This window comes from Annulohypoxylon truncatum (genome assembly GCF_022578515.1).
Source record: "Annulohypoxylon truncatum strain CBS 140777 unplaced genomic scaffold F4807scaffold_16, whole genome shotgun sequence".
Classification (NCBI taxonomy): Eukaryota; Fungi; Ascomycota; class Sordariomycetes; order Xylariales; family Hypoxylaceae; genus Annulohypoxylon; species Annulohypoxylon truncatum.
In genome coordinates, this window is record NW_025953802.1 from 443,738 (window position 1) to 468,749 (window position 25,012).

Genomic DNA, 25,012 nt, shown 5'->3' on the forward strand with positions numbered 1-25,012 from the left:
TATCCATGGCAACGCAATGCAATATCCCAAATCACCAACCTGTTCTTCCTCAAGGCCTTCCATTATTTAGTCCCCAGACGAGCCAGTATATTAACATTCCCTATCCCAGCCCCCTTAACACGTAGCCAAGCCGCATTACGAATCACTTGCCCGCAAAAGCGCCCGGCCCAACCATCTCGAGCTCCTCCGCGGTTCTCCTAAACGCAAATTTCCCCCTCCTCCCCATCTTCTCCTCCGTGACGTAGCGCCGCGCCCAGATGACAAATTTCACAATACCAAAAATCAGAATCGCCGCGACCGCGATGCCAAACACATACGCCGCAACAAGCGGCCCCTCCTTCGTCGGGTCCAGAAAACTGTACACGTAGAAGCCCTTGGTGGCGCGCGTCAGGTACGCGAGGGCCAAGTAAAAGGCCAGGATCACGATGAGCCAGAGGACGTGGATCCAGGGCTGCGGCTGCGTGCGCGGGACGAGGATCTCGAAGAGCGCGAAGAAGCTGTTGAGCGCGTGCTGGCTGATGTTCGACCAGCCGTCGTACACGTCCGGGAACCAGGCGCCGCCGTACGGGTACAGGATGCCCCAGTACACGATCGTCACGATGAAGGGGTAGCTCGTGACGGAGCTGTAGTACAGCGCGTGCAGGGCCTTCAGGGGCCTAGGCCAGCGCGCCAGGAGCGGCGCGCCGTACCGCGCGTAGCTGAAGGTGTGGACCGCGGCGACGGCGAGGTAGAAGGCCAAACCCCAGTACGTGAGCACGGTGAAGTAGGAGAACTCGGTGCGCGAGGTCGCGCAGCCGCCTAGGTCCGGGTGCGCGCACAGGTAGCCGAGGTTGAAGATCAGGGTTGTGAAGGCGTAGAGGGACTATGGGCGTGGTTAGCATCGTCTTATACCTAACTGACTGACATGAATTTTTAGGATTTTGGAAGCCTTAGTAGGTAGGTGTTCATCTCCAAATCGTGTGGTTGCACGGCTGGGACTTAAGCACGCGACACCGGCGCCGAGCCCCGTGTCCCATATAGGATGATGTAGGTACTTGCTACGAGCGACGGCAACAAACTCGCACAAGCTCGAAATCCTTCCAACTTAAAAGCAACTACAAGCCTAAAAACAACAGCGGAGAGACAAGATAAAAACTCACAAACAACGCCCTCAGCGCAGCCAAGGCGTACGGCGGTATCAACCAGGACGTGAAGAAGCGGTTTGTCGGGTCCCAGGGGTCCGTCCCGAAAGCAAGGACGCGCGGCAACATTTTTTCGTTGTCGATTTGCTGCCCGCCTACGTTCTCCTATCTGCTTACAAAGGCGACTCTCGCGACAACGAGTGTACAATATAATTGAAACAAGAGAAAGGCCGGTACTATACAGAGTCGTCTTCAAGCAGTAGGTACAGTAGGTACCGTCAAAAAAAAGGCAAAGAAAAAAATAACAGCCCCCAACGTCAATAATAAAATCCAAGTGCAGGAAAAGGCATTTTCTTCTTTGTTCTCTGCCGGCATTCTAGTTTATTACTTTAATGCAGCAGCTGCACGGCTAAGCGGCTAGGCCCTTCGCTAACTCGCCGGGGAGCGCGAGGCAGGTAGCTAAAAGCGAGGCGCAGCAAATAGGATGAACCTAGCCTGCCTCTCCCAAGCCTTTAAGCCCCCTAAGCACAGCAGAGCCCTGAAAAAAGGTACTACCTCACCCTGCTTACCTGGTCAACTTAAAGCCAGCTGAGCTCCACCCCCAGAGAAACCCGGGACGGGTATTGACGCTAGATGCAAAGAGAGAGCGGGGGGAAACACCGTTGCGCTTCCAACTCTCTCCTATTTCGAGTCCTTGCATTATTCGGGCCGGAAGACGAGGGTCACAAGTCCGCGCGTTCGAGAGCGTTGCTATGCGATGCCTACATACCCGGGGTATACCTGACACATACGGCATACGCATCAGATGTGACGAAGTTGGAGTCAAGTGCGTGAAGATCACTTTTACATGATAACTTACGACGATGACTCCAAAATCGAATAATATGGTGCAATAAATAGCCCCCCTCAACATCCCCCCTCTCATCTACTCAAATAACCTTATTTGAATAAACAGATAGTAAATACATATCGTGAAATCGGTCTACTAAGCGCATGAAAGAGCCTCATCATGCGAATATACATAGAAGCAATTCCAAGAATTGCGGACAGGGAAAATGATGTACATCCTTCATGCAACATGGGCGGGGAGCATCACGAGATCGGATAATCTCCGAGTACACGTGGCTGGGATTAAGAAACATCGATCAACCAATATACGTAGAATGCATGAAAAGTGTAGACCTTCTAGAACGGGAAACATGATATGTAAGGAAAAGGTTGAAGCAAACACCGTCCTTCATTAATAAGACTCAGGTGTTAGTTGGAACAGAGACTTATAGATGAGACAATTCATCTAAGTGACGACCAAATTGCACCATAATATACCTAGGTAAACCGCGAGTTGGATATCAACTTTAAATGCTTTTAATAACTACGATTAATTCGACAGCAATGAACCGCTGAGTGCTAGAAAGTGCTTGATGGTGCCCGTGCCTCCTAACTCCGCAGGTCCTTGAAATACATCGCTATGCCATGTGAAACCCCGTATCATACATCCGTACATTGTATACACATTAACCCGGTATGAAATGATGAAAATGACGATGCCTAGTGCGTAGAAGATATGAATGAATTCATACTGGGAAAGTATAGAAATAATTCCCGTCGGGGATAGTGATGATTTAGGCTCCGTCATTGTAATCAAGAATAACACTCCCGTCTATTTCACCGCCACACTCTAAGCCCCGGATAAAGTAAGTCGTATTGAAATGTCAGATATATCGAAACCCTGTGGTCAGATAGGTAGGTCAGATATGATTTCTAGAATGGTCGGCCGTTGGTAAACTCAATCTAGATTCGAACGCGGCGTATGGCTAGCGGGTGAATCCGCAAAATATTGTCTCAGATTGCTTCCCACATAAGCCGCGGCATTCCTTGACAATTTAAGATTTTAGGTTCCTGTCGATCTCAAGTTGCAGATCCATCGATCGCCATTTATGACGCTCTACAGCTCCATCAAAATAGCTGCACGCTGACGATTGCCAAGTCCGAAAATCGTAAGCAGATTCTGCAGCACTTCTACTTTTCTTCAACTAAACTGTTAACGGCGTCCGTAGTCCGGCAGACGTTTTCCATCCAGATACCGTGGGCTTCGGCTATCATAATATGGATTGGGAGATTTCTGAGCCCTCCTGGCTTCAAATTCGGCTCGTTCTTCGTCATCGAGTGAAAATGCCTTCTTCAGCCATCCGAAAGCACTTCGCTTTTTCTTTAATGTCTTGTTTTCCGGACTTAGCGTCGTCACGTTACTCAGCATACTCATCCCCATAGCTGATGGCTGATTCCGCACGTGGTTTTGATGGACATTCGTACCCGACGTCCATGGTCTTTGTTGCAAAGGCGAGTGGGGGCTCGCTCGTACTGGGAAATAATGTTGTTGATCAGAACGTGGAGAAGGTATCGTGGTTGTGAAGTTCGGCAGCGGCGGCACCTCTGCGATATCACCATATTCCGTCCTTGCACGCACAGGCTGTCGGGTCTCGTTATCAGAACCGTACGCAGAGTCCGACCCTTGGTAATGAGACTGATTCTGTATAGGTGGGTACCTCGGTCTCTGGAGTTCGGGGGCGTTACGAGGAGGAACTTGTATAGCCTCCGGTAGATTGCTCCCCTTTGAGGATAACCTCTGACGCAGAGATGTTCGCTTCACCGGCTGCTCCTCCTGCTTCTGGGTTGGCGGGTCTTGGACTCTTGGTGAGGGTATCGGTGCGGGCGGCTGCGGAGTGTAAGTCCGCGGCTGCAAAATGAAGAGACCTTCATCTACGGGAGACTCTTTATCCGCCTCATTCTCAGGTTTCGGCTCTTCTTCGATAGTCACAATCGGATTCGGGACACTATCCGCCTCTAGCTCCACCGGCGACATTGGCTCTAGCGGGGCGCTATATTGAACAACCATCACGGTTGATCTAGTGGCTGTCGAGCCCGTTGCAGATTTCTGAGACGCGGTCTTCGAAAGCTCAAGCTTAGGCGGGCGTCTATCAGAAGATAGGTTGGAGAAAGTTCGCGCGCTACTCTTTGGTGGAGGCTCTACGGGGCTAGAAAAAGGCGCAACACTTGCCTGCTAGGGAATCAGCCGACTTGTAACAAAGAGCCATGAAAGAAGTTCCTTACCCTTGTCCTACGGCTCACTTCACCAGCGCGGTAATTCATTTCAATGACCATCTGGTCAAGCTTATTCAGAAGACCGCGCAAAGTTGACGTTGTCCCCTGCAGTTGGAGAAAGGTTTTATACCAACCTTGGGCATTCCCCCTCATCGCGTCGAATATCTCCACGACATCTGGCCGCTGTTGACGCCAGGCGCGACCCTGCTGCTCACCAAGATACGTCGCAAACTGCTTAGTGGCCCCTATTCCCTCATTAACATCCCCAGCTATTGCTTCGAGGGAGGTGGTCGTCCGAGAAATGATATGTTCGATCTTCTCGTTTCCAGTTACTATCTGCAAACGAAAATTTCGGTCCTCCAACATCTGCTCGAACGTCTGGATATTTTCCATGGGCAATTTTAGTAAGTCAATGCGCTCTCGGATATCTTGAATTGCGAGCTCGACATCCTCCAATGTCGTCTCCAGAAATTCATCCACCTCGTCGATGTGGCTTTGAAGTATGCCGACCACCTGCTCATTGCTATTCGCAATTCCGTTTAAAAGCAGGTACACGCCAAACGAGATTTGGGCCATAAGCTTCCAGAGCTCGTGATACCGTTGGCCCGCCCGATATCGCCATAGCTCGCCATATAATTTTGACCCCTTTTCTCCGTCTAACAGATAGTTCCTGCGCTCCCTCGCATCCGCGAACCTGAGCTTTGGTTTTGCCACAGCGGGAACATCGGTCGCTTCGATCAGGGACTCGGCAAAGGCTGGCTGCATGGCGGGGATGGGGTGGGTTGGGACGTTGGCTGCCGCATCTTTAGTCTTCTGACGCATAGCCTCGTCGCGCTCCATGGAATCGGATCTCATTGGCTTGCGAGGAGTGGGGAGCAGGTCGTCATCGTCGTCGGAATCGGACAGGAGAATGGAACGATCTTCGTCATAGTGAAGAAATAGCGGCAAAGCCATTTTTGCAAGAAATCGTGGACCACGCCCCTCCCCTCTCCTCGAATATCGGCCAGATGGTTCGGCAGCACAGCGAATTAATTAACGGCCGGAGTAGGCAACCAAGCGAATATAGACCCTTGTAGGAATAAGCCTGACAAGCTGACAGCCCCGTCTCGTACTACCAGACCTAACACACGAGAATTGGGTGCGACGGTGACCTAGAATGACACCACCCAACGACAAGCTATAAGACAAACGATGCTGCAGGCTACCGAAAGACTAATATAAGCTGTACGACTTAAGGAATTGGGGTGGCGGCCGAATGGGTTAAGAGAAAAGGTGGTCTAGTATCTGTTCAATGTTGGAAAGAGGCGCGGCGGGGTATCTATCAAGTCGTCGAACCGAGCTAAGGGGGTATCACAAAGCGTTGTCATGGGGAAATGCCAAGGTGAAGGGAAACGGCTGAACCGGCCTCTCATGAGCCACAAATGCTAAATCGAGAATTGAGTACGCAATCGAGAGTGGAGCGAATTAAGAATTATCACTACAATTCCTCACCGCAAAGGGAGTAATAGTGATTCAGTAGGAAATATCCTGGAGTTAATGAACGACGAGAAAGGGTGGGCGGGCGTGAGTAAGATACGATGTCGGAATCGAGATGGAGGTCTAGAGGTTGAGACCGGGCGATAAAGACAACCTCGGCATGGGAGCAAGAATAGAAAGCAAAGGAGAGGATTAGTTAATTGGTTGGTGATAGTAAGAGGGCGTCGCCGCTACAGAATGCAGTAAAAGTAAATCATGTTCATGTATGTTGAGACGTACGTAGTAGACGGAGGTGGGTAGGTGAGGAAGATCCTACTAAAAGAAAAGACGAGCTGAAGAAGAATTGACTTTCTTCCATGAAGATTTCCAGTGTTCCAACGTACCTGCCCCCCAATTCACCAATCCACAGTCCACCATCCCTAAAGTAGAGTGGTCGGCTTTGCAGGTTACGCCACGCCCACATACCCCCAGGTAGGTACATCACTTAGCGCTTAAGGATACCGTACAGTTCATACATAGGTACATGGCACATCCATAACGGCGGCAGGCAGGATAGAACACCCAGAACACCTTGGGCAGTGACACCCACCCACCTTGAAGCTCAAAGCGGGCTGCCCAGGGCTCTGGGGCAATTTGAGTGGGCATCCGTGTGGAACCTATCTAGCTGCATATGGCTAGCATATCCTAGTCCATCCGCTAAAACTGCGAACATTTGCTAGGGTTTTGCTGGGATATGCTTCTATCTTTACACGTTTAATTCCTCATCTGGGAATCAAAGTCTTCTTTTGAGAACTCTTAACCAGTTGCAGCCAATCGGGCATCAAATCGAATTTAACATCTTTACAAAATCTTTACAGATAATTCTCCTAGACCTCACAGGCCAATTTGCGGTCAAGCTATCTTGTTACCTTATTACTTAGTAACTAGAAAAGACGGGTGGTTGCTATCGCAGCTACACTACCTACGCTATCTATGCATCAATAGATGCAGCACATGCCGCTATGGCCGGATATATTGAGCTCATACTATCGGTGACAAATGAGAGGAACAGTCTCTTCGAATGGAGCTTATCATCTCCGAATAGTATGTAAACTCCCTGACTTGACGGTCGACCGCTTGTTTCCAGAGAACCCCTAGAAGTTACATACGACGCGGTCTTGCGTATTAGGCCAGGTACGGGTATATGTGCTTGTTTTATTTATTACAGCCTCTCTTTGAACCAGGTAATTGGGCATCCGATCTTCCATATTTGCCGGCCAATTCGTTCTATTCGTTCCATTTGGTCCTCCTATAAATGACAAAATCAAAAACTTCGGATGAATCAAAATTACTAATACTTACCTAGATAAATAAAGAATGAAGTCCCACGATGCGCTCCTTGCATTATCTTGTCTTGTCGCTTCTCCCTTCGTTGTACTTTATACGAGGAAGATCCATCCCGAACAAAAGCTCCAACCAACAACCGACCAGCCTCCATTACAGATTGCTACGTACCTAGTACTCTACTATGTGCTAGGAAGTTGATAGTTCTGTCTATTTCTAGGTAAAAACTGCCCCTCCACGAGTCTCCACGCGAGCGGATAGCTCCATTCCCTGTCTTCCTTACCTCGTTGAGATCCTCGCCAACCGCTTTAGGCTTAACCCCGTGCTCTTCTCCTGACTCCTGCATCTTTTGGTAACATTCCACGCCATCCTCGACGTATCGTTTCCTCGTAAAGCCTCCTCGTCGAGTCTCATCTAACTGCCATCTGCAGATTCCTTCGTTACCGCAACGAGGATTGCTGCTGATCGCTGCAGAATCTGAAGCTGATCTAGCTGATCTATGTAGCTGAGCTGAGATGTACGCAGACTAATGTCTGTATTACGCACATACAGAGATCGGACAGCAGAGCCACCGCATGCACGTTGATCTCGGTGTAACCTGCGGTATTCTGCCCGTATGGAGTTGATAGTGCAGTCGCCTAAGTTCCCCAAGGTCAATAATCCCTTAGCTGGCTGTTAAGGATCTCTGCTATCGCCAAGACAACCTCGCCGAATTGTCACCTACTCTTTGAATTGAGTCGCCCGGCGTTAATCGTTGTTATCTATATTGGCTTAGCGTCAACTCGAGCAAGACTTGTTAGCGAAGTCGCCCCTTACCTATTCACTTAATATAATGAAACTGCACTCAAATACTCTAATCACAGGTCAATATATTTTCGGGTCACGGCTCCTGTTACTGCGTCTTATCGCTCCAACTCGATATTACCCGCGCAGTGTGAGTGGTTTACCTTGATATGCCAACTATTACGTTGATCTTGTATAACGGTGAACAACGCCGAGGAATAATTAGGAAACTTGGAAGGTATCGCGCGACGAAGGATTAGATTACCGCATACCATATTACTCGTGAAAGCGCGTACTCGGGAACTTCTCATTTAGTACGTTCCATCAACGGGGTGACAGGACTCCGGACACGCCGTTTCGGTGCCGAGCTGGATGACCGCGAAAACTCATACTCCGGGCAACGACCGACCTGCCCCCCGGAAATCATTCCAATCAAGCAATAAAGAACTTTTCGTCATAGTCACCATGGAATCCTACCTAGGGCGAGCTCCTATATATCAATATATGCAAGGGACGACAATGAAACGAAAAGAGGTTAATCATTAGCCAGGTAGGAAGTTATATGTATGAGTATCCTTCTTTGACTACCTAATGACGTGTGTTTGCGTCTAACCCAGATTAGCAGCTAAATGCCCCTTGAAATATTCTCGTGGATGAATTTGGGGTATATCACGACCATCGAAAATACCGGAAGCATCAGATGTTCTAATGCTCACCACTAACAGTTCAGGGGCTATTTACCTACCAATATTTACCGTTCCAAAGGATCAACTGATGCTTTTCGTCACACAGTTGGACTCGGCTATCTTGATGATCTACCGATATTCAGTGTAAGTGACAAGTGATCTTTGAAGGTATCCGTAACTTCGATAGGAGAAGTAGACTACGCATTGCCGTCCCTTTTCGAGTCTTTACTGCGCCTTTGTTTCCGCAGGCTACTATCACTGTGTAGGACGCAACCCCCTTTTCCTACCAAAGATTTTTCTACCTAGGTAGGTATGAATCATCAAGAAGGTCATCAGGGAGGAGGCATGCGGTAAGTTAAATCATGAGTCACATCAATGCTGAAGAGCTGAACTGTTAGGAGGTGGAGGGAATGCGTGGGATCATCTTGCTTTTTTTTCTCGAGTATAGGGTATGCACGGGCTGTTGAGGTCTGTTGACTGTGGCGACGTTCAGGAGTTCTATGCTACTACCTGGTTATAGTTATTATAGGCTTCCTTATTTGACCCTTTCTCAGAGTACTATTGTAAGTCCTGTTATACATGGCTCTTTCTCGCTGATAAAATATTATATTCAGTTATTCAAGTATAACTACTTATGGATATTGTCAAAGATGTGTACCCCCTTTATTCTAGAGGTATGCTCCAGTACGCCGTGTCTATCCACCCGTATTTGTTGCAAATAATAATATTCTATGCTTTCCGCTAGCCAGCGGTCATAACCTCCGAAAACTCCAATCCTCCTTGAAGGACGACGATGTACTCTCTACTCGCGAAATAGAAATCTGTGCCACCAGTACGCTGCGCTATTGCGCACCGCAACTCTCCACTAGCCATGCGCCACTCGCTTAGGGCAAAGAAATGTCTCCTTACGAACACCGGGAGCACCTGTTGCGTAGTTGACTTAAGCTCGTTCCGCGCTATTGCTCTTCCTGAGGAAAAGCTGGCGCGAGCGTGTGGTACCGCTTGCGCTGGGCGAAGCTCCATGCTGTATACCCAGAGGTTGGCGTCTATAAGGAGAACCGTAGACTGACCTACGATGCCAAGCACAGCCAAAATTTCGGCGTGGATAACAGAAATATCCACTTCCGTAGGAAGACATGGTTGGGACTCTGGCCGCGATTTTTCTGGATCGAAGGTTGATGCCGACCAGACATGGAGTCGGGGAGTCACAGAGGGCGATGTTCGGACTAACTCCAGGACGAGACCCTGTCCAACGTAATATGATGAGGTACGCGTAGCTTCGAGGGGTGTCGGGGACTTCCGAAGAACGTTGCTATTCGCGGTAGTTAACTCCTGAAAATCGGGCCAGCAGAAGACTCGAGCAGTATTAGCGAGCACCAAGACGAACCAGGCCTCGCTGGTCGGATGCTGGAAAGCTACGGCTGCTGTCGAACCGTCGTTGACGTCCGAGGAAGCAGTCTGCCGGCTGAGAGCCGTTGCCACAGCGCCATCGACATGTGATATTAAACCCAAAACCTGTCCCGACAGCAGATCACACAACTCGCTTAGGTTGCGTCCACTGATTAGAAGGCGGTCCGCCGACGGATTGACTAGTAGACTAACAACAGCGGCACCGAACCGGCGATCTAGCATGACACGAGTAGCTGGTAGCTTATGTGCCCCCGAGAAGACGGGAAGGGACATAGTCAGTTCTACCACTACCACCCTACCCGAATCATCCGCCGAAACAATTAAATTGCGCGCCTCTCCCAAGGCGACATGTATAACGGATACGCCAGGTCCGTGCCGGTAGAGCACACCCAACTCCTTGCCATCTTCAGCGGAAAACGCCACGACCTCGCCGTTGCTCCTACCAGCGACAACATAGCCGCCGCCGTTAGACGACACAGCCATAGCACTTGTGATTTCCGGGCCCTCCTCCCCGTCCCCTCGCACGCCGACGATCTGGGGAACAGGCGGCGCGGCGTCGCTGACGCTCTCAAGCTCGTTGTCCTTGCGCAGGAGCGCCGCGGGCGCCCACACGCGGCACTGGCGGTCGTGCAGGTCGACGAAGCGCAGGCCGTCCGTGCTGAACGCCACGCCGCGGATCGAGTCGTCGAAGCCTTGGATGCCGTATATGGGCACCAGCACCGTGTTTCCGGCCTGGTCTTGGTCGAACTCGAAGACCTCGATCGCGCCCCTGCTGCTGCCGGTCACGAGGCTGCGGCCGTCGGGGGAGCAGGCGATGCTGTTGGCGAAGACGCTGGGCCGGGTGAAGGTTGGTGCCATGGTGGTGTAGTTGAAGATGCAGAGCCTGCCGTCGCTGTAGGAAACTGCTAACGCAGCGATCTCCGGGTTGGGGTTAAATGTCATGTCGTCTATCCCGTTATTCTCGTCGGCTTCACATTGTCCTAGCGGCTGTAGCTCGAGCGCGTTCCAGATGAAGATTGGGTAATTACGGTAGCCCACGGCGAGCAGCACCGTTTCGCCCGCCGTGAAGAACGCCGCGCGACTTGGTGGCTGCTCGGGAATCTCTAGAGTACCGGTTATATCTTTATCATGCGAGTCTCGCCAAGATATTGTTTCATATTCGCCGGAGTCAAGATTCCTAGTTACGTAAATAATTAGTGTTCTGTCCAAACCCAAGCTTTGTGAGGCACCGCCCGTGATTCACAGGCTATTAAATAGGGGTGGTCTTACCATTTGATCAGCTCACCAGACGCAAAAGCGCAAAGAAATTCGCCGCCGTCTAAGAAAGTAAAAGCGATAAGCTCCGACTGTAGCGGGAACGAAAATATCCGCGTCCCAGATCTCGAATGCCAGACAGTCAGAGTCTTGGCACCGGAGGAAGCAAGGTATTCGCCGTCGTTGCTGAACCCTAGCATCCTGACCCTTTCAGGGTGTACGATGTTCGCTACGCGCTGGACGGAGTGCGGGTCGTAGAGTGATATTTGCCCTGTTGATAGGCCGACTGCGAAGAACTGGGTATCATAGCTAAGGGCAGTGGTCCGACCTCTCTCGAAGTCGATGCGGGTCAAGCAGTCGTCCCATGTGGCCGGTGGAATGCCCCTAACTGTTATTGCTGAAGGTCGGATACCGCTGGCAAAGGTTTTCGAAATGATGGACTCTGACGGGCAGAATGACGGTATAATGTAGTAGATAGATGATGGACAGACCAGTAACTGAGACCGAAACTTGGCAGCAACCCGGATTAGATCGGTTACCCAGCAGTCAACAAGATGAGCCGAGGGGTCCATGGGAGGGAGATACTTCATTCTCCGGCCGAGATATCCACGTAGGTTTGTTGCCGTCCTAGTAATATGCCCCAGGTTCCCATTTCTGGCGGCGTGCTCAATCCACGAGAGTATTGTTTTGCCCTTCAGGAAGGTACACAGTTCGTCCATCAAGAGATCATCTCTTGAGGTGCCTCGGTATATGTGCTCAGAGAAGAAGCAAGCCGCGTAGTCCAATAGGTCTAGTAGGGACAGCTCAGAGGAAAAGCTAGAAATGGGCTTTGTGAACCCGCGAATTCCCGAGCTCTTCCGCCGCGGTAGTGGGTTCCGCTTGAAGGCATCGTTGGTGAGGTATCGAAGCAGTAGAGAGCTAAGATGGGCGTGCTTCTCAACTCCACAAATGGCAAACTCCGAGTCAAGCATTTCGTCGAGAAGAAATTCCCGCGCCGTTGCATGTAAGATGTGCACCCTGTCAGCGTTATCAACAAAGACTAGTTGATGGCACAAGCTGGGAATCGCCTTGCTCATGTTTTGCAGCGTCTCATTGATGTCAAGCTTCACAGCGACACGCAGCTCGGCAACCGTGAGTGGTCGGCATGCTAGAACGACCCACGTCAAGATGGATTTAACAAGCTTAACTCTACGCCTGTCCTTCTCCATCAACTGTAGCATCCGAAGATACATGTCCTGAAGGTCTATAGGTACTTCGCTCAAGACAGCGTCCATAGCTTCGCTGGTCCAGGCATTTTCGAACTCTTGGAGTACGAGTCTGACCCATAAGAAAGACCCGGATGACTTTTCCAGGATTTTCTCGCACATCGCGTCAACGCTTTCATCATTTTCCAGGCGGTCTAGTTCTCTGAGCCTCGAGGTCACGAAAAGCCGCATGTCGCCAAGCGTGTCGGTTTCGGACAAGGACTGCACGTTCACACGCGACTTGAGGGACGCCAAACCGCGTCCGATCTCGTCCAAGGGGCGGCTGGTAGCGAAAAAGCGAAGGCTTCTAGGAAGTGTAGCAAGGATCCTCTTAGTGAAGAGGGAGTTGAAGTTGGCACACTCGTCGACACCATCGATTATCCAAAAGTGCTGAGGGATAGATGGCAGTTTAAATACAGCACCGATGAAGAGCCTGTTCCAGACGCTCAATTCATCGGTCATATCCCAGGTCACACCTTCGCCTTCGAGTTGAAGGAGCTTATCCGCCACCTGGCCGTCTTGCATGGCCATTTGAAAAACGAGAGAGCGCAAACAATCGCTTAGCATGGACTTGCTATCCTCTTTTTGCCTAAAGAAAAAGTAGCTGTAAAAAGCACCTGAGGATTTTACCTGCTCAATGACGTGGCTGCAAAGAACTGATTTGCCTGACGCTGGTCTCCCAGTGAGCCAGAGTATTCCTGGGGGCTTGCCCGCTTTCCACGACACAAAGTGTTTCGATTCCGAGAACCACAGGCAAGACCCCGGTTCTTGAAGCAGTTGGAGAATCCGAAGCTCATCTTCTAGCGTATCTTCGACGCCCAGGAACGACCTCAAGCGTTGGTTAACGCTCTCTTGGTTCGCACCCGGCTGCGTGGAAATCAGGTTGACATGAGTTTGTGAAAGGGCTAGATCCCGGGGTGGCGACGATCTTATCATGTCGACAGCCGTGTGGAGGGCATTCCTTAGAGTTACGTAGTTGGGGTCAGCCGAACTGTTGAATTTGCACAACTGGCGGTGGTCAGCGTTGATGGCGACGATTTCTTCATTGGGGTAACCAAGCGTCGCCGAGTGTCTCTCGACTACGATTTTGTTCAATACCCTAGGCGTCGCGGGAAGCGTTTCGTAAAAGGACCAGAGTCGCAGATCCGGCGCATAGTGACGAAACGTGTCGTTGATATCCCTCAACGTAGACGACTCCGGCACGAGGTCAGAGACGAACGGTTTTGAACCCCACGTGATGATAGACCGTTTCTTGAGGATTGCCGCTAGATCACTACCCCTGTGTGGAGTTCCTAGGAAGAAGATCGAATGGACTCTGTCAGCTAGGTCCTTATAATTCTGATCCTGGCGTGCTAGAATGTAGGCCTTCTTAACGACGCATCCGCCCATACTATGGCAAACGAATATGATACGTGTATTACTACGGCGTATACTAGGATTGTTCTTCAGTTCTCCGACCAGAGATGCGGCGAAGTCCCGAATATTGAGGATGCTTTGCTGCCTATCAGCCCAGTCGGACTTGTAGCCGTAGGCGTGGATGCGCGTATCTGCGAAAGCTGGGTCGTTTGCAAGCCATGCTTGTGGCCAGTAGTGGTATCGGTCGGCGGAATAGGACCACGTTTTGCGACTTCCTCCGCCTAGTCCATGAACAAAGACAATATCTACCGCAGTGCTGGTAGGAGGTGACGGTTCGTGAAGGGTTGTTAGGCCGAGAGCCCCGTGAGGCTCATCATCGGGTGTCACAGGAATCGACTCAGGGGTTGGTGGGCGACCATAAAATGAGGACGAACTAGTACTAGACCTAGAGCTAGAAATCACACCAGTCAACGTCTTGTGAAGCTCTGGTGATGAATCGTGTGTTGTCAGTTCTCGATTCCCATCTACACGGAACCAAGAGGGCCTGCGGAAGCTCAACATACCTGATCCATGTCCCATTTTGATTGCTTATTACGGCATTGGAATTATATGGATGATGAAGCTTGCATGTATATGTCGATTATACCATTAACAAGTTGAGAAAATCATTTGCTGAGTGTTTCCTCGATTCCTGAGGGCCTAATTAGCGTCAGACCCGTGGGGGTCCTCCGGTATGAGATGAATTCCAGCCTCATTTGACTCACGTTGTAAGCAGCTCCAATTGTCTCGTCGGCGGTGGCTGAGTTCTATTCATCCTCCAATTAGATTATCTATCAGACCGCCACATTGGCATACACGGCGTCTAATATATGCTGGTTCTGCACGTAGAATTACACAGTAATCTAACCTTTGCTTTCTATCATATCTGACTGTCTCTAATATCATGGTATTTAGCGCACAGTCGAAACCGGACGTGATTCGCGCGCAGACCAACCATGGATCCCACGAACCCAATAGACGATAACGTCGTTGCTGGTAGAGTTAATGCGACTCGTTTCTCCCCATTGATTTTGTTGCTAAGTCGTCGTAGCTCTTCCAAATGTCTCAGAAATCGTCGAAACAAGATACCATGGAGAGTCAGCATGGGCCAAAGCGAGTAGGGTCAGAGTATTACATGACGATGGGAAAGAAGAAGATTACTTCATGAAGGTTTCTGTCGGTCACCATGGCCGTGAGGCCCTCAAAGGAGAATTCGAGTCTACATCGGCCATCTATAACATCACCCCCGACTTCTGCCCCAAGCCCATCGCCTGGGGGACCTTCGCAAGCGATCCGACACTGCACTTCTATATTTGCAAATTCTATGACTTTGACAAAGGTGTTCCCGAACCTGAGTCATTCTGCGAGAAGTTAGCTCGGCTTCATTCCAGCCACACTTCCCCCAACGGGAATTTTGGATTCCACTGCTCGACATACAATGGCAACCTGCCACAGGATAACTCTTGGTCCGACAGCTGGGAAGCTTTCTTCACAAATGGCCTCCGACACGTGCTGAATATTCGTGAGGAGAGAGCCGGACCCAACGTCGAGCTAGATGAGCTTCTCCCTCCTCTGTTTGACAAAGTTATACCCCGGCTTCTACGACCGCTGGAGAGCAATGGACGCAAAATACTACCGTCACTAGTACATGGCGATCTTTGGTACGGCAATGCCGGAATCGTCGACGAGAACACTGATGAGGGTATAGTCTATGACCCGGCTAGCTTCTGGGCACACAATGAGTGCATGTCAACTCTCCCTTACGCAGCAAAGTGGGCACCTGAGTAGCTAACCGTCGTCATAGATGAGCTTGGCAACTGGCGCCCCGAGCGAAATAAATTCACTCGTCGATACTTCCAGGCATATCATTCTCACATACCCAAGTCCGAGCCTCAGGAAGATTATGATGATCGAAATGCACTCTACTCGTTGTACGTAGCACTCGTAATGATCAACCGTATAGATGTGAAGGCCAGGTAACTGAATACCTAGATAGAAGGTTCAATCTACATGCTTCCGCCATGTTTCCGCACCAGGAAACCTTCCTGCAGATGTAAGCAATAAGTCTCCGGGCCGCCAACCCCATTGGCTACGAGAACTAACCTGGAATAGGGCAATCGACGAAATTCGGAGGCTCACTGAACGTTATCCTGAGGAGTTTAAATTATAGTAGAAGCCTTGCTTGCCAAGGGATTATTCTTTTATTCGGTCAGGGGTAATTTTGTTAGTTCAATTTGTTGACTCCGTACAATCAATGAAGATGCTTTTACGTTTCCTGGTTAAATCATACCAAGCTTTGAACTGTACGATATACTGTGCGTGTAATATACTGTATACTTGTCTCTTCTCTCTTATCATCTGCTGTTCCCCTCACGATGTGTGTACCCGGTGGCGTACATCTACGACGCCCGCCCTTCTTGCCTCCCCACTATCCTCCAGGCAAAATCTACTGTAAGACAACTTAGGTCAACTTATTATCGTCATTTTGTCAACCATGGACCTCCCTGAAACCTTCGTTCTGAACAATGGTCGCGTGGTTCCCGCCATTGGCCTAGGAACTTTTCAAGGCGAAGAAGCAAACTCTATTGTTAAGAATGCCGTGAAGCTAGCTCTGGCACTGGGATATCGACACGTTGACGGTGCTCACGCCTACGGAAATGAAAAGGAAATCGGAGAAGCCATCAAGGAGAGCGGAATTCCTCGACAGGATATATTTGTGACGTCGAAACTGTAAGCCAACATTTGAATCGTAAGATGCTTTATAATCTAACTCACGCGTTATCTAGCGCGCAGACGTGGCATAAGCCTGCAGACGTCGAAAGAGCCCTGAACGAATCGCTCAAGAACCTCCAGTTAGATTATGGTATTAAAAGACCCTGACTCCTGAAGCTATGAGAGAACTGAACGACTTACTGTATATAGTTGATCTGTATCTGATGCACTGTACGTAACTGAATTATACCCAATATCTTGGACTCACGTTAGGAACTCAAGTACCTGCCTACTAACGCCAATCAACCAAAGTCCCTCATGCTTATAAGGCTGGCAAAGACAACAAGACCATAAGACACCCAAGCGGTAATGGCAAGGTAATGTGGCATCCTGTAGCTCATGCTCTGTTTGCATTTAATCATGTTCTCTGATAGCCTGTGATTGACTACGACCTCTCTAAACGTTATCCGGAGACGTGGCAAGCAATGGAAGAGCTTGTCGCCTCTGGCAAAGCACACTCGATTGGTATGTGTACAGTACAAGTCATATGTACAGCCTCCTTTCACAACAGTGTGCTGAGTTAGATAATACGATAGGATTGTCCAATTTCAACATTCTTAAGACCAAAAGAATTCTCGAGATCGCGAAGATTATTCCGGCTGTCATCCAAGTTGAAATCCATCCGTAGGATAGGAAGAGCCTAGCTACTGAAAGCTCCATCTCTAACAATACTTTGTTCACAGATACCTCCCACAGCATGACCTCCACACGTTCTCGGTCCAGCATGGTATCCTCGTCATGGCCCATCAACCCCTTGGTGGCCGCCCTGTAGCCCTCGTCCGAGGACATCCTGACGAGCCGTTTCCAACGGAAGACCAAAAAGTAAGCATATAAAACAATAAGGCAACCGAGTTATATTCAATGCATATAACTTTTACTGACAATCCTCTAGATCAGAGACATCGCATCAAAGTGTAACATGACTCCAGCACAGGTAGTCACCCCTTTTCTGCTCAGGTTTTTGATATGACGAACCAAATATCTAAATCTGTTACGCCGCAGGTTTGCCTATCCTGGGCCGTGCAAAGAGGAATCCCAGTTGTTCCCAAGTCCGTCAATGAGGCGCATATGAAGCAGAATCTGCTGTTGAGAAGACTCCCTGACGATAGTTTCGCCGTCGTAGATCAACTTTCTTCAGAACGGGGCCCGCTTCGGTTTCTTGACCCTGGGCGGCACATAGGATTTGACATTTTTGACGAAGAAGAGGACCAGCCGATAGATGATAGCGCGCCCTGGGATCATTGCTAAGTCGCATTTAGCGGTTCGATACATCTGTCCTTCGAAATTTGAGAAGTGCCCAATAAATGTCACCATGATAACTTGCCCCTCGGTGGTTACCGTGTTTGGCCTCGGTTTAGCGACTAGATACTACAGCAACAGAAAGAAAAAATCGGAGAGATTCTGGTAATATGACAGATAAAATGAGTAGATAAAATGAGTAGATAAAATGGACACCTTATTACTGCCTTCGTTACGACGAGTATCAAAATTAGGATAGTGTCGCAAGCTAAAAGGTACCTATCTAGGGTGTGGTAAGTAAGGGGAATGGAATACATCTACTTCAAATATCTATCTACGAATTGAGCAATAAGTAAGTATGATGAGATGTTTCTCTATGAAGGGAAGATAACCCCATCAAGTATCAAGTTCTTCTTTGCACATATGATAGGAAAAATAGAATATATGTAGAAGCTGTTGCACAGTTTATGAAATGATATCCAATGAACGAAATCTTTTCTACCTATTGTTACTACGAATCGGTTCCGCCCGGAAAACGACCACCTTAGAATATGTGTTTGACTACCTAGGTAGTGCTTATCTGGGTCCGTAGTATTATGCTCATCCCGTGGACCTCTGCTTGTCTGACGAGAAGTGGTTGGTGGCGCCGTCCCCTGTAATCTGATATCCTCCAGTGCAGTGGTTTTGGTTACCCTTTCCATGGTGGAGGAATTGGCTCCCTGAACCATGATTGTTCAGCGTCGTCGTTCCCTTAGGTTCGTCTTTCAAAGACGGCTCTAGCGCAGCAACTTCCTTTTGAACCTCCTGGAGCTGCTTGATTCGCTCGTTACTAACCAAAGGCTCAACCGCTGCGTTGACTGCCTGCTTGAGCAAGTTCTGCATTACGCTCTCTATCTTAAGGCCGTCGGCTTTGGCTGCAGTCTCGCGGTATCGTTCCAGTTTCAGGGCGGGATCGTCGGTGTTTTTGACATCCTCGAAGACATTCTTGAGATAACCGGCCTGGTTGACGCACATTTCGGCAAATTGGTTCATGGGCGCATACTTCTCTTTGGTCTCTTGGGTCTCTTTGTTCTTCCCAAGGCGATCACGCATTGATTTGATCGTCTCGTAGATGAACTGGAGGTGCCCAGCGACTACAGGGAAGGCATCAGGAAGGCCAGAGAAATCTTGAATGGCTTTGGACGATAAGAGAGCTTGCTTAAAGGGAGAAATGGCGTTACCGAGCGTTCGGATAACTTGGTCTTTGGTTACTTCACCTGGCATATTGAAAATGGCAGGTAAAATCTGGAATATCTGTAAGTTAACTGTTGGATGATAGGTAAGATGTAGTATCCGCACTTATGGGTGAAAGGGGACGCGTTAACGGGATACTTCTATAATCCAAGATATCGTAGACTATGAAGGTTTAAGACAACTAAAATGGTAAAAAATAGGAATGAAGGTGAGTGGAGAGTAAAGGCGAACTACCTTAGCAAGATTGGGCTCTGCTCACCTATCGCTTACCTGGCTTCCTGGTAAATAAACTACAGCGAAAGGTATGGTCATTTGACCCGCTGTCCCCGAACATTTCTCGTGGGCGTCTGCAGCAGGACACCAGCTCCAAGGCGACTCAAGGTAATTGAGCCTCATGTCGTCAGTTGTAATGAGATAAGAAGCAACTAATCACACCGGTCTTGCTCCAAGATGTGCATGTCACAGCCTGCTTCAGTGGCTCATACCATACCATCCAATAGCGACGCAATTATTTGATGCCCGATGCAGCTACTCCGCACCGATATGTATGCGTCATTTGTTAGTGCCTAATCATCTCAAAGTGCAAATATCGATACCTAGTAGTGGCTGCTTATCAAAACTTCAGAGAAGGCTGTCTACCTACAGAACTAAACCAGATTCATCACCGAAAGTTGTCTTCAACGCCAGTACCTCACCGCTTCCGCACTATGTCGGGCGCTGAGGTGGTCGGTCTCATCTCGGGTATCATCGCGATTATCGATGCCTCCCTTAAGCTTTATGAGGCCATCGACGATTCCGCGGGCCTGCCACAGTCGTTTCGCGACGTTGCCACACGCCTCCCCCTCATCCACGACACATTGGAAACGGCGTCTACAGGCCTAGCCGAGGAAGAGGACGCACCGCCGACCACATCACGTATCGCGCTGGTTAAGATGCTCGAGAGCTGCCGCGACAAGGCGGCCGAACTTAAAAAGGTGCTACAAGCTGTCATGCCGGCGGCGGGAGCCTCCCGTACGGAGCGCTGGGCCAAGGCACTTAGGACAGTCCCTAATGCTGACAAAGTCGAGAACCTGATGAACGGCATCTTAAGAGATCTCCAGGTGCTAATAGGCAACCGTTCAGTCAAGGCAGCCACACAAGCGCAGGTTGCGCGCCTCATCGACGAGATGAAAAGGGGAGGAAAAGCCGATGGCGGCAGCAGCCCAGCCATATCCCTGCACAACGCTAGCACAGGTTCGCAGTATGTTCATTCAGGGCATGGAAACCAGAATATAGCGAATGGGGGCGGGATACAAGTCAATGGGCAGTCGACTGGACCATTTTATTTTGGTCGGACTTGGGGTAATCCAGAAAAGCCCTGATATGGATATATGTGTACCTAAGTACCTACGAAGTGTACATAGGTACCTACCTACGTAGCTAGGAGGCAAGATAGCTAGGAATATCCTTGCTAGAACAATGAATTTCATACCAAATGTGGCTCAAATTCGAGCGCCCGCTCTCTATTGGTTAAAAACTTACCTACGGATAAGCTACCGAAACTAGTCACTGCGGCTACTCTGTCTGCCGCCATACAAATCTTAGTGCAACTCAACGTACTTCCCTATTCAGACCTATATTCCTACAAACCTGGGCTTTCGACATGAACAACTTCACCAAACACGCCATCTTCAATCTACAATTACAAGTCAATATAGCTCTCGATAAGGTGAATTGAATGCTCTACTAGGTAGTTTGCAATTAATTTGAAGCATTATTTAGACGATATACGTGCTTAAAGAAGAGGGCCTACTACACGGTCGGGGGTAGGTATCACATAGGTAGGTAATAATAATATTACTCCCCTTTAGGACTACCTTTCGAGAAGTGTCCACGGTCATGTGATGTTGTATTTTACCTTCGACATAGTCCTTGGCTGTATAAACTTACCTTCCATAGTAATCCGGCGGTTTTCTTGACGGATGGGCCTCGTTGAGAAGCCTTCGAATGCTAGGGAAATTCTTCGCATAGGAGAAGGCTGTGTGCTCGGTTTTGTTCCGTGTTTGAGCATCAGCCCCTTCGCATAGGAGGCTGTGCGCTAACCCTTCGCAGCCTAGCTGAGCAGCTAGCATCAGCGGCGTCCGCCCGTCGTTGTCTTGTGCCTCCATATTAGCGCCCGCCCTCACTAATATCCGCACCGTCTCCGGGTCGGCACCCCCGCCATTTACCGCGTGGTGGAGCGGCGTAAAACCCTTATTATCTGTTGCGTTGGGGTTGCCGTCGAACTTTTTGTCCACCATTTGATTTAGTCCCTCCTTAAATCCCAAATGGGCAGCATGGTGTAGCGCCGTCAGACCTTTCGGGTCGGCAACATTGCACGAGGCACCATACTGGAGCAATGACTGCACGGCAACCGGTCGCTGATTAAGGATGGCTAGTATGAGCGCCGTGTTGCCCTGTTTGTCGGTGATATCGAGCCCCGACTTCCGCGACGACCGCAGCATTTGCGAAGCTAATAGGTCCGTTAGATCGTCATGGTTAACCCGTACGGCGTAGTGTAATGGCGTCGAGCCATCGGCGTCCTTAGTGTCAATGGTTCCGCCACGTTCTACGAGGAACTGCGCAGCTTTGTAATTCCGTCTCTTAGCGGCTTCATGCAATGGAGTTGACCCAGTGCCGTTCGCAGCGCTTAGTGAAGCACCGTGCTCATAGAGCAACCACGCTATTGAGAGATTGTCGTAAATTATGGCCAGTTCAAGGGCATGCTGCATATCCGTTCTGCCGATGCGCGTATTTGAACTCACAGCCAGGTTGCCCTTTGTAGATAGAAGCCAGACCAGGGCTTTATTCTGATTCTTAGTAGCGTAAGAGAGAGCCGACCAACCACTGGCGTCACACTCGTCCAACGCCGCATTCGCATTCAACAGCATCCAGGCTGTGTCTTTGTCGCCATGCTTGATGGCCTCGATCAGAAGCGTTGAGCCGTTTTCTATCCTCATGTTCACGTCGGCCCCCAACCTAATAAGCAGTTGCACCATATCGCTATCTTTCATCTGAACACTTTTGGATAGCGGCGTTGATTTATCGTTGTATATCTCATTGACGTTGGCGCCGTGCTTGACCAGCAACTGAACTGCAGCGGCGCTTTTGTACGAGACGGCCCACCACAGGGGTGGTTTCCCCTGCCGGTCCTGCAGGTGGACGTCGGCTGGGTTGGGCTGCCGCATCAACAGTCGGCTTATCTTAGACAAATCGCCGGTCTTGGCCGCGTGCTCGAGAGGTGTCCACCCATCTACGGCCGAGGGACGATTCAGATTCACGCCGCGCTCGAGCAATATGTCGACCAGAGAGCGGGCGTGGTTCCCAACTGCGTGCTGCAGCTGAGCCCATCCTTTAACCCCCGCCCGGCGATCCCCTTGGCTCGCTACGCCGCTTTCGACGATGTCCTGGCCATGATAGAAGACCTGCCTCAGTGAGGTCCAACCATCGAAGATCTCAGCATCAACATCCTTCTGGCTCTCAACCATGATTTTGGCTATTGACGTAGGCCCGTAGCGAATGGCCGACAACATTGGCGAGATACCCCTAGTGTTTCCGATATCCAACCGTGCGTTGCCCTTGGCAACTAGTGCTTTCACTATATTTTCGTCGTCGGCTTCCGACTTCATGATGGCTTGGTGAAGTGGCATCTTGTCGGCGCTTGGCCTCATGAGAGCTTTGTGGAGTGGCGTGTCGCCGGCGTTATCGCGTATGTTTAGTTCCGCCAATTTATCAATGAATAGCTCTAGAAGTTTGCATCGCCCGTACCTAACCGCCCAGTGTACGGCCGTCTGGCCGTCCGAACACTGAGCGTTGATGTCGGTATCCTCTCTGAGGAGGCGCTCTGCCCAGGATAGAAGGTCAAAGTGCACCGTGGCGTGCAAGCCCGTCATGTAGTCAAAAGCGCCGTTGTCGGTGCCTTCTATGGCCTTGAATGCTCTAGCCAGCTTGGAGCTGTCCCCAAGAAACTTCAATGCCAACGAATCCGCCTCTGAGTCGGCTTGTCCCTGGCAGCCAAGATGCGCCCACCAATATTTTGCGGCATATTGGAGCAGCGAAGGTTCGACTTCTTGGTCGTCTGTATCAATCAAGAGGCAATATAGACATTTCTTGGCTATCTCGATATCTGCATTTTCTGGTATAATGCCATGCTTCTGCAAATACGTCTGTACCGACTTGTGGACAAGACTGAGTATCCTATTCTTCGGGTCCATGACGACCAATCCATCGCAAACAGGCACAAGAAGTTCTTCGCTAGGTCGATTGTCCTGGTAAGGCTGTCCACCGCTCTTTTGTATGGCGAAGCTATCGCAAATTTGCTCAGCAGTCAATTCCGTCTTTGCACATATCACCCAGGTGAGAATATGCTTAATCAGGCAACCTTTGGAATCATTGCTTCCTAGGTTGATTTTCTGGGCTATTTGCCTTGCCGATTCATCAAAGATCTTGAATGCGCTGTCAGGAAGTTCGCCCAGCGCTTTCTTGATGTCGGCAAATATCCTCCGTTTGCTCAGTTCATCCATGTAGAGCCTGGCTGACAGGAACCTAGATAAAGTCAGCAGTTTCGCAAGGTGGTTCAAGATTTGAGACATCAAACTAACATGTTACTTGATAAGGTGATAGCGGTAACTTTGTCTATAACGAGCTTTCGTTTCTGGTCATCTTTCAAAACGATTCTCAGAATATTGTTGTCCTCGATCCGCTTCTTTACGTAGGTCTCTACGTCCCGTGCTTTCAGCGTGATGAGCAGCTTCCGATTTGCTGCCACCCCCAAATCAAACGAGTCGTCTCTGGAGGTGAAGAGAACCCGTATATTATCCGGAAGTGCTTTGAGAGCATCTCGCATTTTTTGCTGTGTCTCTTCTTCGGGGGTATTCTGACAGTTATCCAAAGCATCGATGACTAGGTAAACTGTCTTTACGGTGGCAGCCCGGGATTTAAAGAGCTCTAAATACGCATATGAATCGAGTGGAGTCGATCCTTGGAGCGAGTAGTCGAATTCCGTTTTTAATTCTCCTTTCAGCTCGCTCGACGCCCATAGCAGCTGTATTAACAAAGTCGCCCATATACACGCAAACGATACGTGGCGCTTATCTCCCTCTTGGAAATAAAAATAAACACAAGTAGTGTCTTTGCCGCATTCTCGTTCTTTTGCGAGCGAGTCAATCACAAGGGAGCTGGAGAGAAAGTTTCAGTATATAAGGCCCTGAATGGTACGGACCCTGGGCTACTAACATCAGCATAGTCTTACCAGATCCAACTAGGTGACGCATCGTTAATAAGAGTAGGAATATCTAAGAGTGCAATTCTGGTATAACTCACCTATACCGTGCATCCATAACAATCGTGAAGGACTTGAGGCATCTTTCCAAGCAAGGAACTCCTCAGTTTCCAGGACCCATCTGCCCGTACCCGGGACCACTTGGCGGAGAAGCTCACCGTGGTACGGCTGAAGGTTTAGAGGGGTTTGATTCGGCTGGCGCATCAGCCAGGCGACTATGTCCGCACCTTGGAATTTGTCAGTACATTGCTTCGCAGAGTCACCCTACACATTCTAGAAAACGCACGGTTCGGTCTCTGAGGGAACTTCGCCAGCCTGTTGAACGGCTGAGACTGGGACAGACGAAACAGGGAAGGCATCCCTTCCTCTGTCGTGTCCCAACAATTTCGTACTAAAAAACCTTAGTATTAAAGATTACACAGTGGGCAAAGTCAGTGGCTTACTATTGAACTGGCGATCAATTTTGATCACCCGGCCACCACCAGTTGCAACATTCTGGTCTCCAGAACGGTCGCTGATGTACTGGCTGCCAGGGCCCCCATTCTCTGCGTTTATGTTTACATGCGGACGAGAATTCTGGTCTGGAGGCGACATTTTTATGGTCGTATTCGAACGACGGCTTGCCACGATGAACGCTGTTTTCTCTAGCTTCGCAGACTCTGTGAATGTAACCCT

General features: G+C 49.7%; 8 protein-coding genes across 8 annotated transcripts; 3 read left to right on the forward strand and 5 right to left on the reverse strand.

The window, feature by feature from the left end:
• Positions 1-133: 133 nt before the first annotated feature.
• Positions 134-1,468, reverse strand: F4807DRAFT_87678 (uncharacterized protein). The gene is made up of 2 exons (XM_048003593.1): positions 1,140-1,468; positions 134-862 (listed from the first exon to the last, which is right to left on the reverse strand). The coding sequence occupies exons 1-2, from the start codon at positions 1,248-1,250 to the stop codon at positions 143-145; spliced, it is 831 nt and encodes a 276-aa protein (XP_047854241.1). The 5' UTR covers positions 1,251-1,468; the 3' UTR covers positions 134-142.
• Positions 1,469-2,959: 1,491 nt separating this feature from the next.
• F4807DRAFT_87739 (uncharacterized protein) lies at positions 2,960-5,553 on the reverse strand. Its single transcript, XM_048003594.1, has 2 exons — positions 4,233-5,553; positions 2,960-4,182 (listed from the first exon to the last, which is right to left on the reverse strand). The coding sequence occupies exons 1-2, from the start codon at positions 5,175-5,177 to the stop codon at positions 3,163-3,165; spliced, it is 1,965 nt and encodes a 654-aa protein (XP_047854242.1). The 5' UTR covers positions 5,178-5,553; the 3' UTR covers positions 2,960-3,162.
• A 3,679-nt stretch (positions 5,554-9,232) lies between these two features.
• On the reverse strand, positions 9,233-14,334 carry F4807DRAFT_460470 (WD40-repeat-containing domain protein; the record flags this gene model as incomplete). The annotated part of the gene is made up of 2 exons (XM_048001531.1): positions 9,233-11,078; positions 11,171-14,334. The coding sequence occupies 2 exons, from the start codon at positions 14,332-14,334 to the stop codon at positions 9,233-9,235; spliced, it is 5,010 nt and encodes a 1,669-aa protein (XP_047854243.1).
• A 70-nt stretch (positions 14,335-14,404) lies between these two features.
• On the forward strand, positions 14,405-16,350 carry F4807DRAFT_87885 (Fructosamine kinase-domain-containing protein). The gene is made up of 5 exons (XM_048003596.1): positions 14,405-14,790; positions 14,846-15,538; positions 15,599-15,725; positions 15,791-15,847; positions 15,907-16,350. The coding sequence occupies exons 1-5, from the start codon at positions 14,751-14,753 to the stop codon at positions 15,962-15,964; spliced, it is 975 nt and encodes a 324-aa protein (XP_047854244.1). The 5' UTR covers positions 14,405-14,750; the 3' UTR covers positions 15,965-16,350.
• F4807DRAFT_460472 (aldo-keto reductase) lies at positions 16,289-17,814 on the forward strand (the record flags this gene model as incomplete). Its single annotated transcript, XM_048001532.1, has 9 exons — positions 16,289-16,524; positions 16,581-16,657; positions 16,717-16,737; positions 16,819-16,883; positions 16,941-17,031; positions 17,103-17,190; positions 17,250-17,388; positions 17,459-17,500; positions 17,569-17,814. The coding sequence occupies 9 exons, from the start codon at positions 16,289-16,291 to the stop codon at positions 17,812-17,814; spliced, it is 1,005 nt and encodes a 334-aa protein (XP_047854245.1).
• A 407-nt stretch (positions 17,815-18,221) lies between these two features.
• Positions 18,222-19,510, reverse strand: F4807DRAFT_88061 (uncharacterized protein). The gene is made up of 2 exons (XM_048003597.1): positions 19,298-19,510; positions 18,222-19,089 (listed from the first exon to the last, which is right to left on the reverse strand). The coding sequence occupies exon 2, from the start codon at positions 19,066-19,068 to the stop codon at positions 18,406-18,408; it is 663 nt and encodes a 220-aa protein (XP_047854246.1). The 5' UTR covers positions 19,069-19,089; positions 19,298-19,510; the 3' UTR covers positions 18,222-18,405.
• Positions 19,511-19,543: 33 nt separating this feature from the next.
• On the forward strand, positions 19,544-20,536 carry F4807DRAFT_426098 (uncharacterized protein). The gene is made up of 2 exons (XM_047998018.1): positions 19,544-19,566; positions 19,682-20,536. Exon 2 carries the CDS (start codon positions 19,746-19,748, stop codon positions 20,397-20,399), a length of 654 nt encoding a protein of 217 aa, XP_047854247.1. The 5' UTR covers positions 19,544-19,566; positions 19,682-19,745; the 3' UTR covers positions 20,400-20,536.
• A 427-nt stretch (positions 20,537-20,963) lies between these two features.
• F4807DRAFT_451688 (ankyrin repeat-containing domain protein) lies at positions 20,964-24,329 on the reverse strand (the record flags this gene model as incomplete). The annotated part of the gene is made up of 4 exons (XM_048000256.1): positions 20,964-21,795; positions 21,916-23,601; positions 23,658-24,233; positions 24,292-24,329. 4 exons carry the CDS (start codon positions 24,327-24,329, stop codon positions 20,964-20,966), a joined length of 3,132 nt encoding a protein of 1,043 aa, XP_047854248.1.
• Between the last annotated feature and the right edge of the window lie 683 nt (positions 24,330-25,012).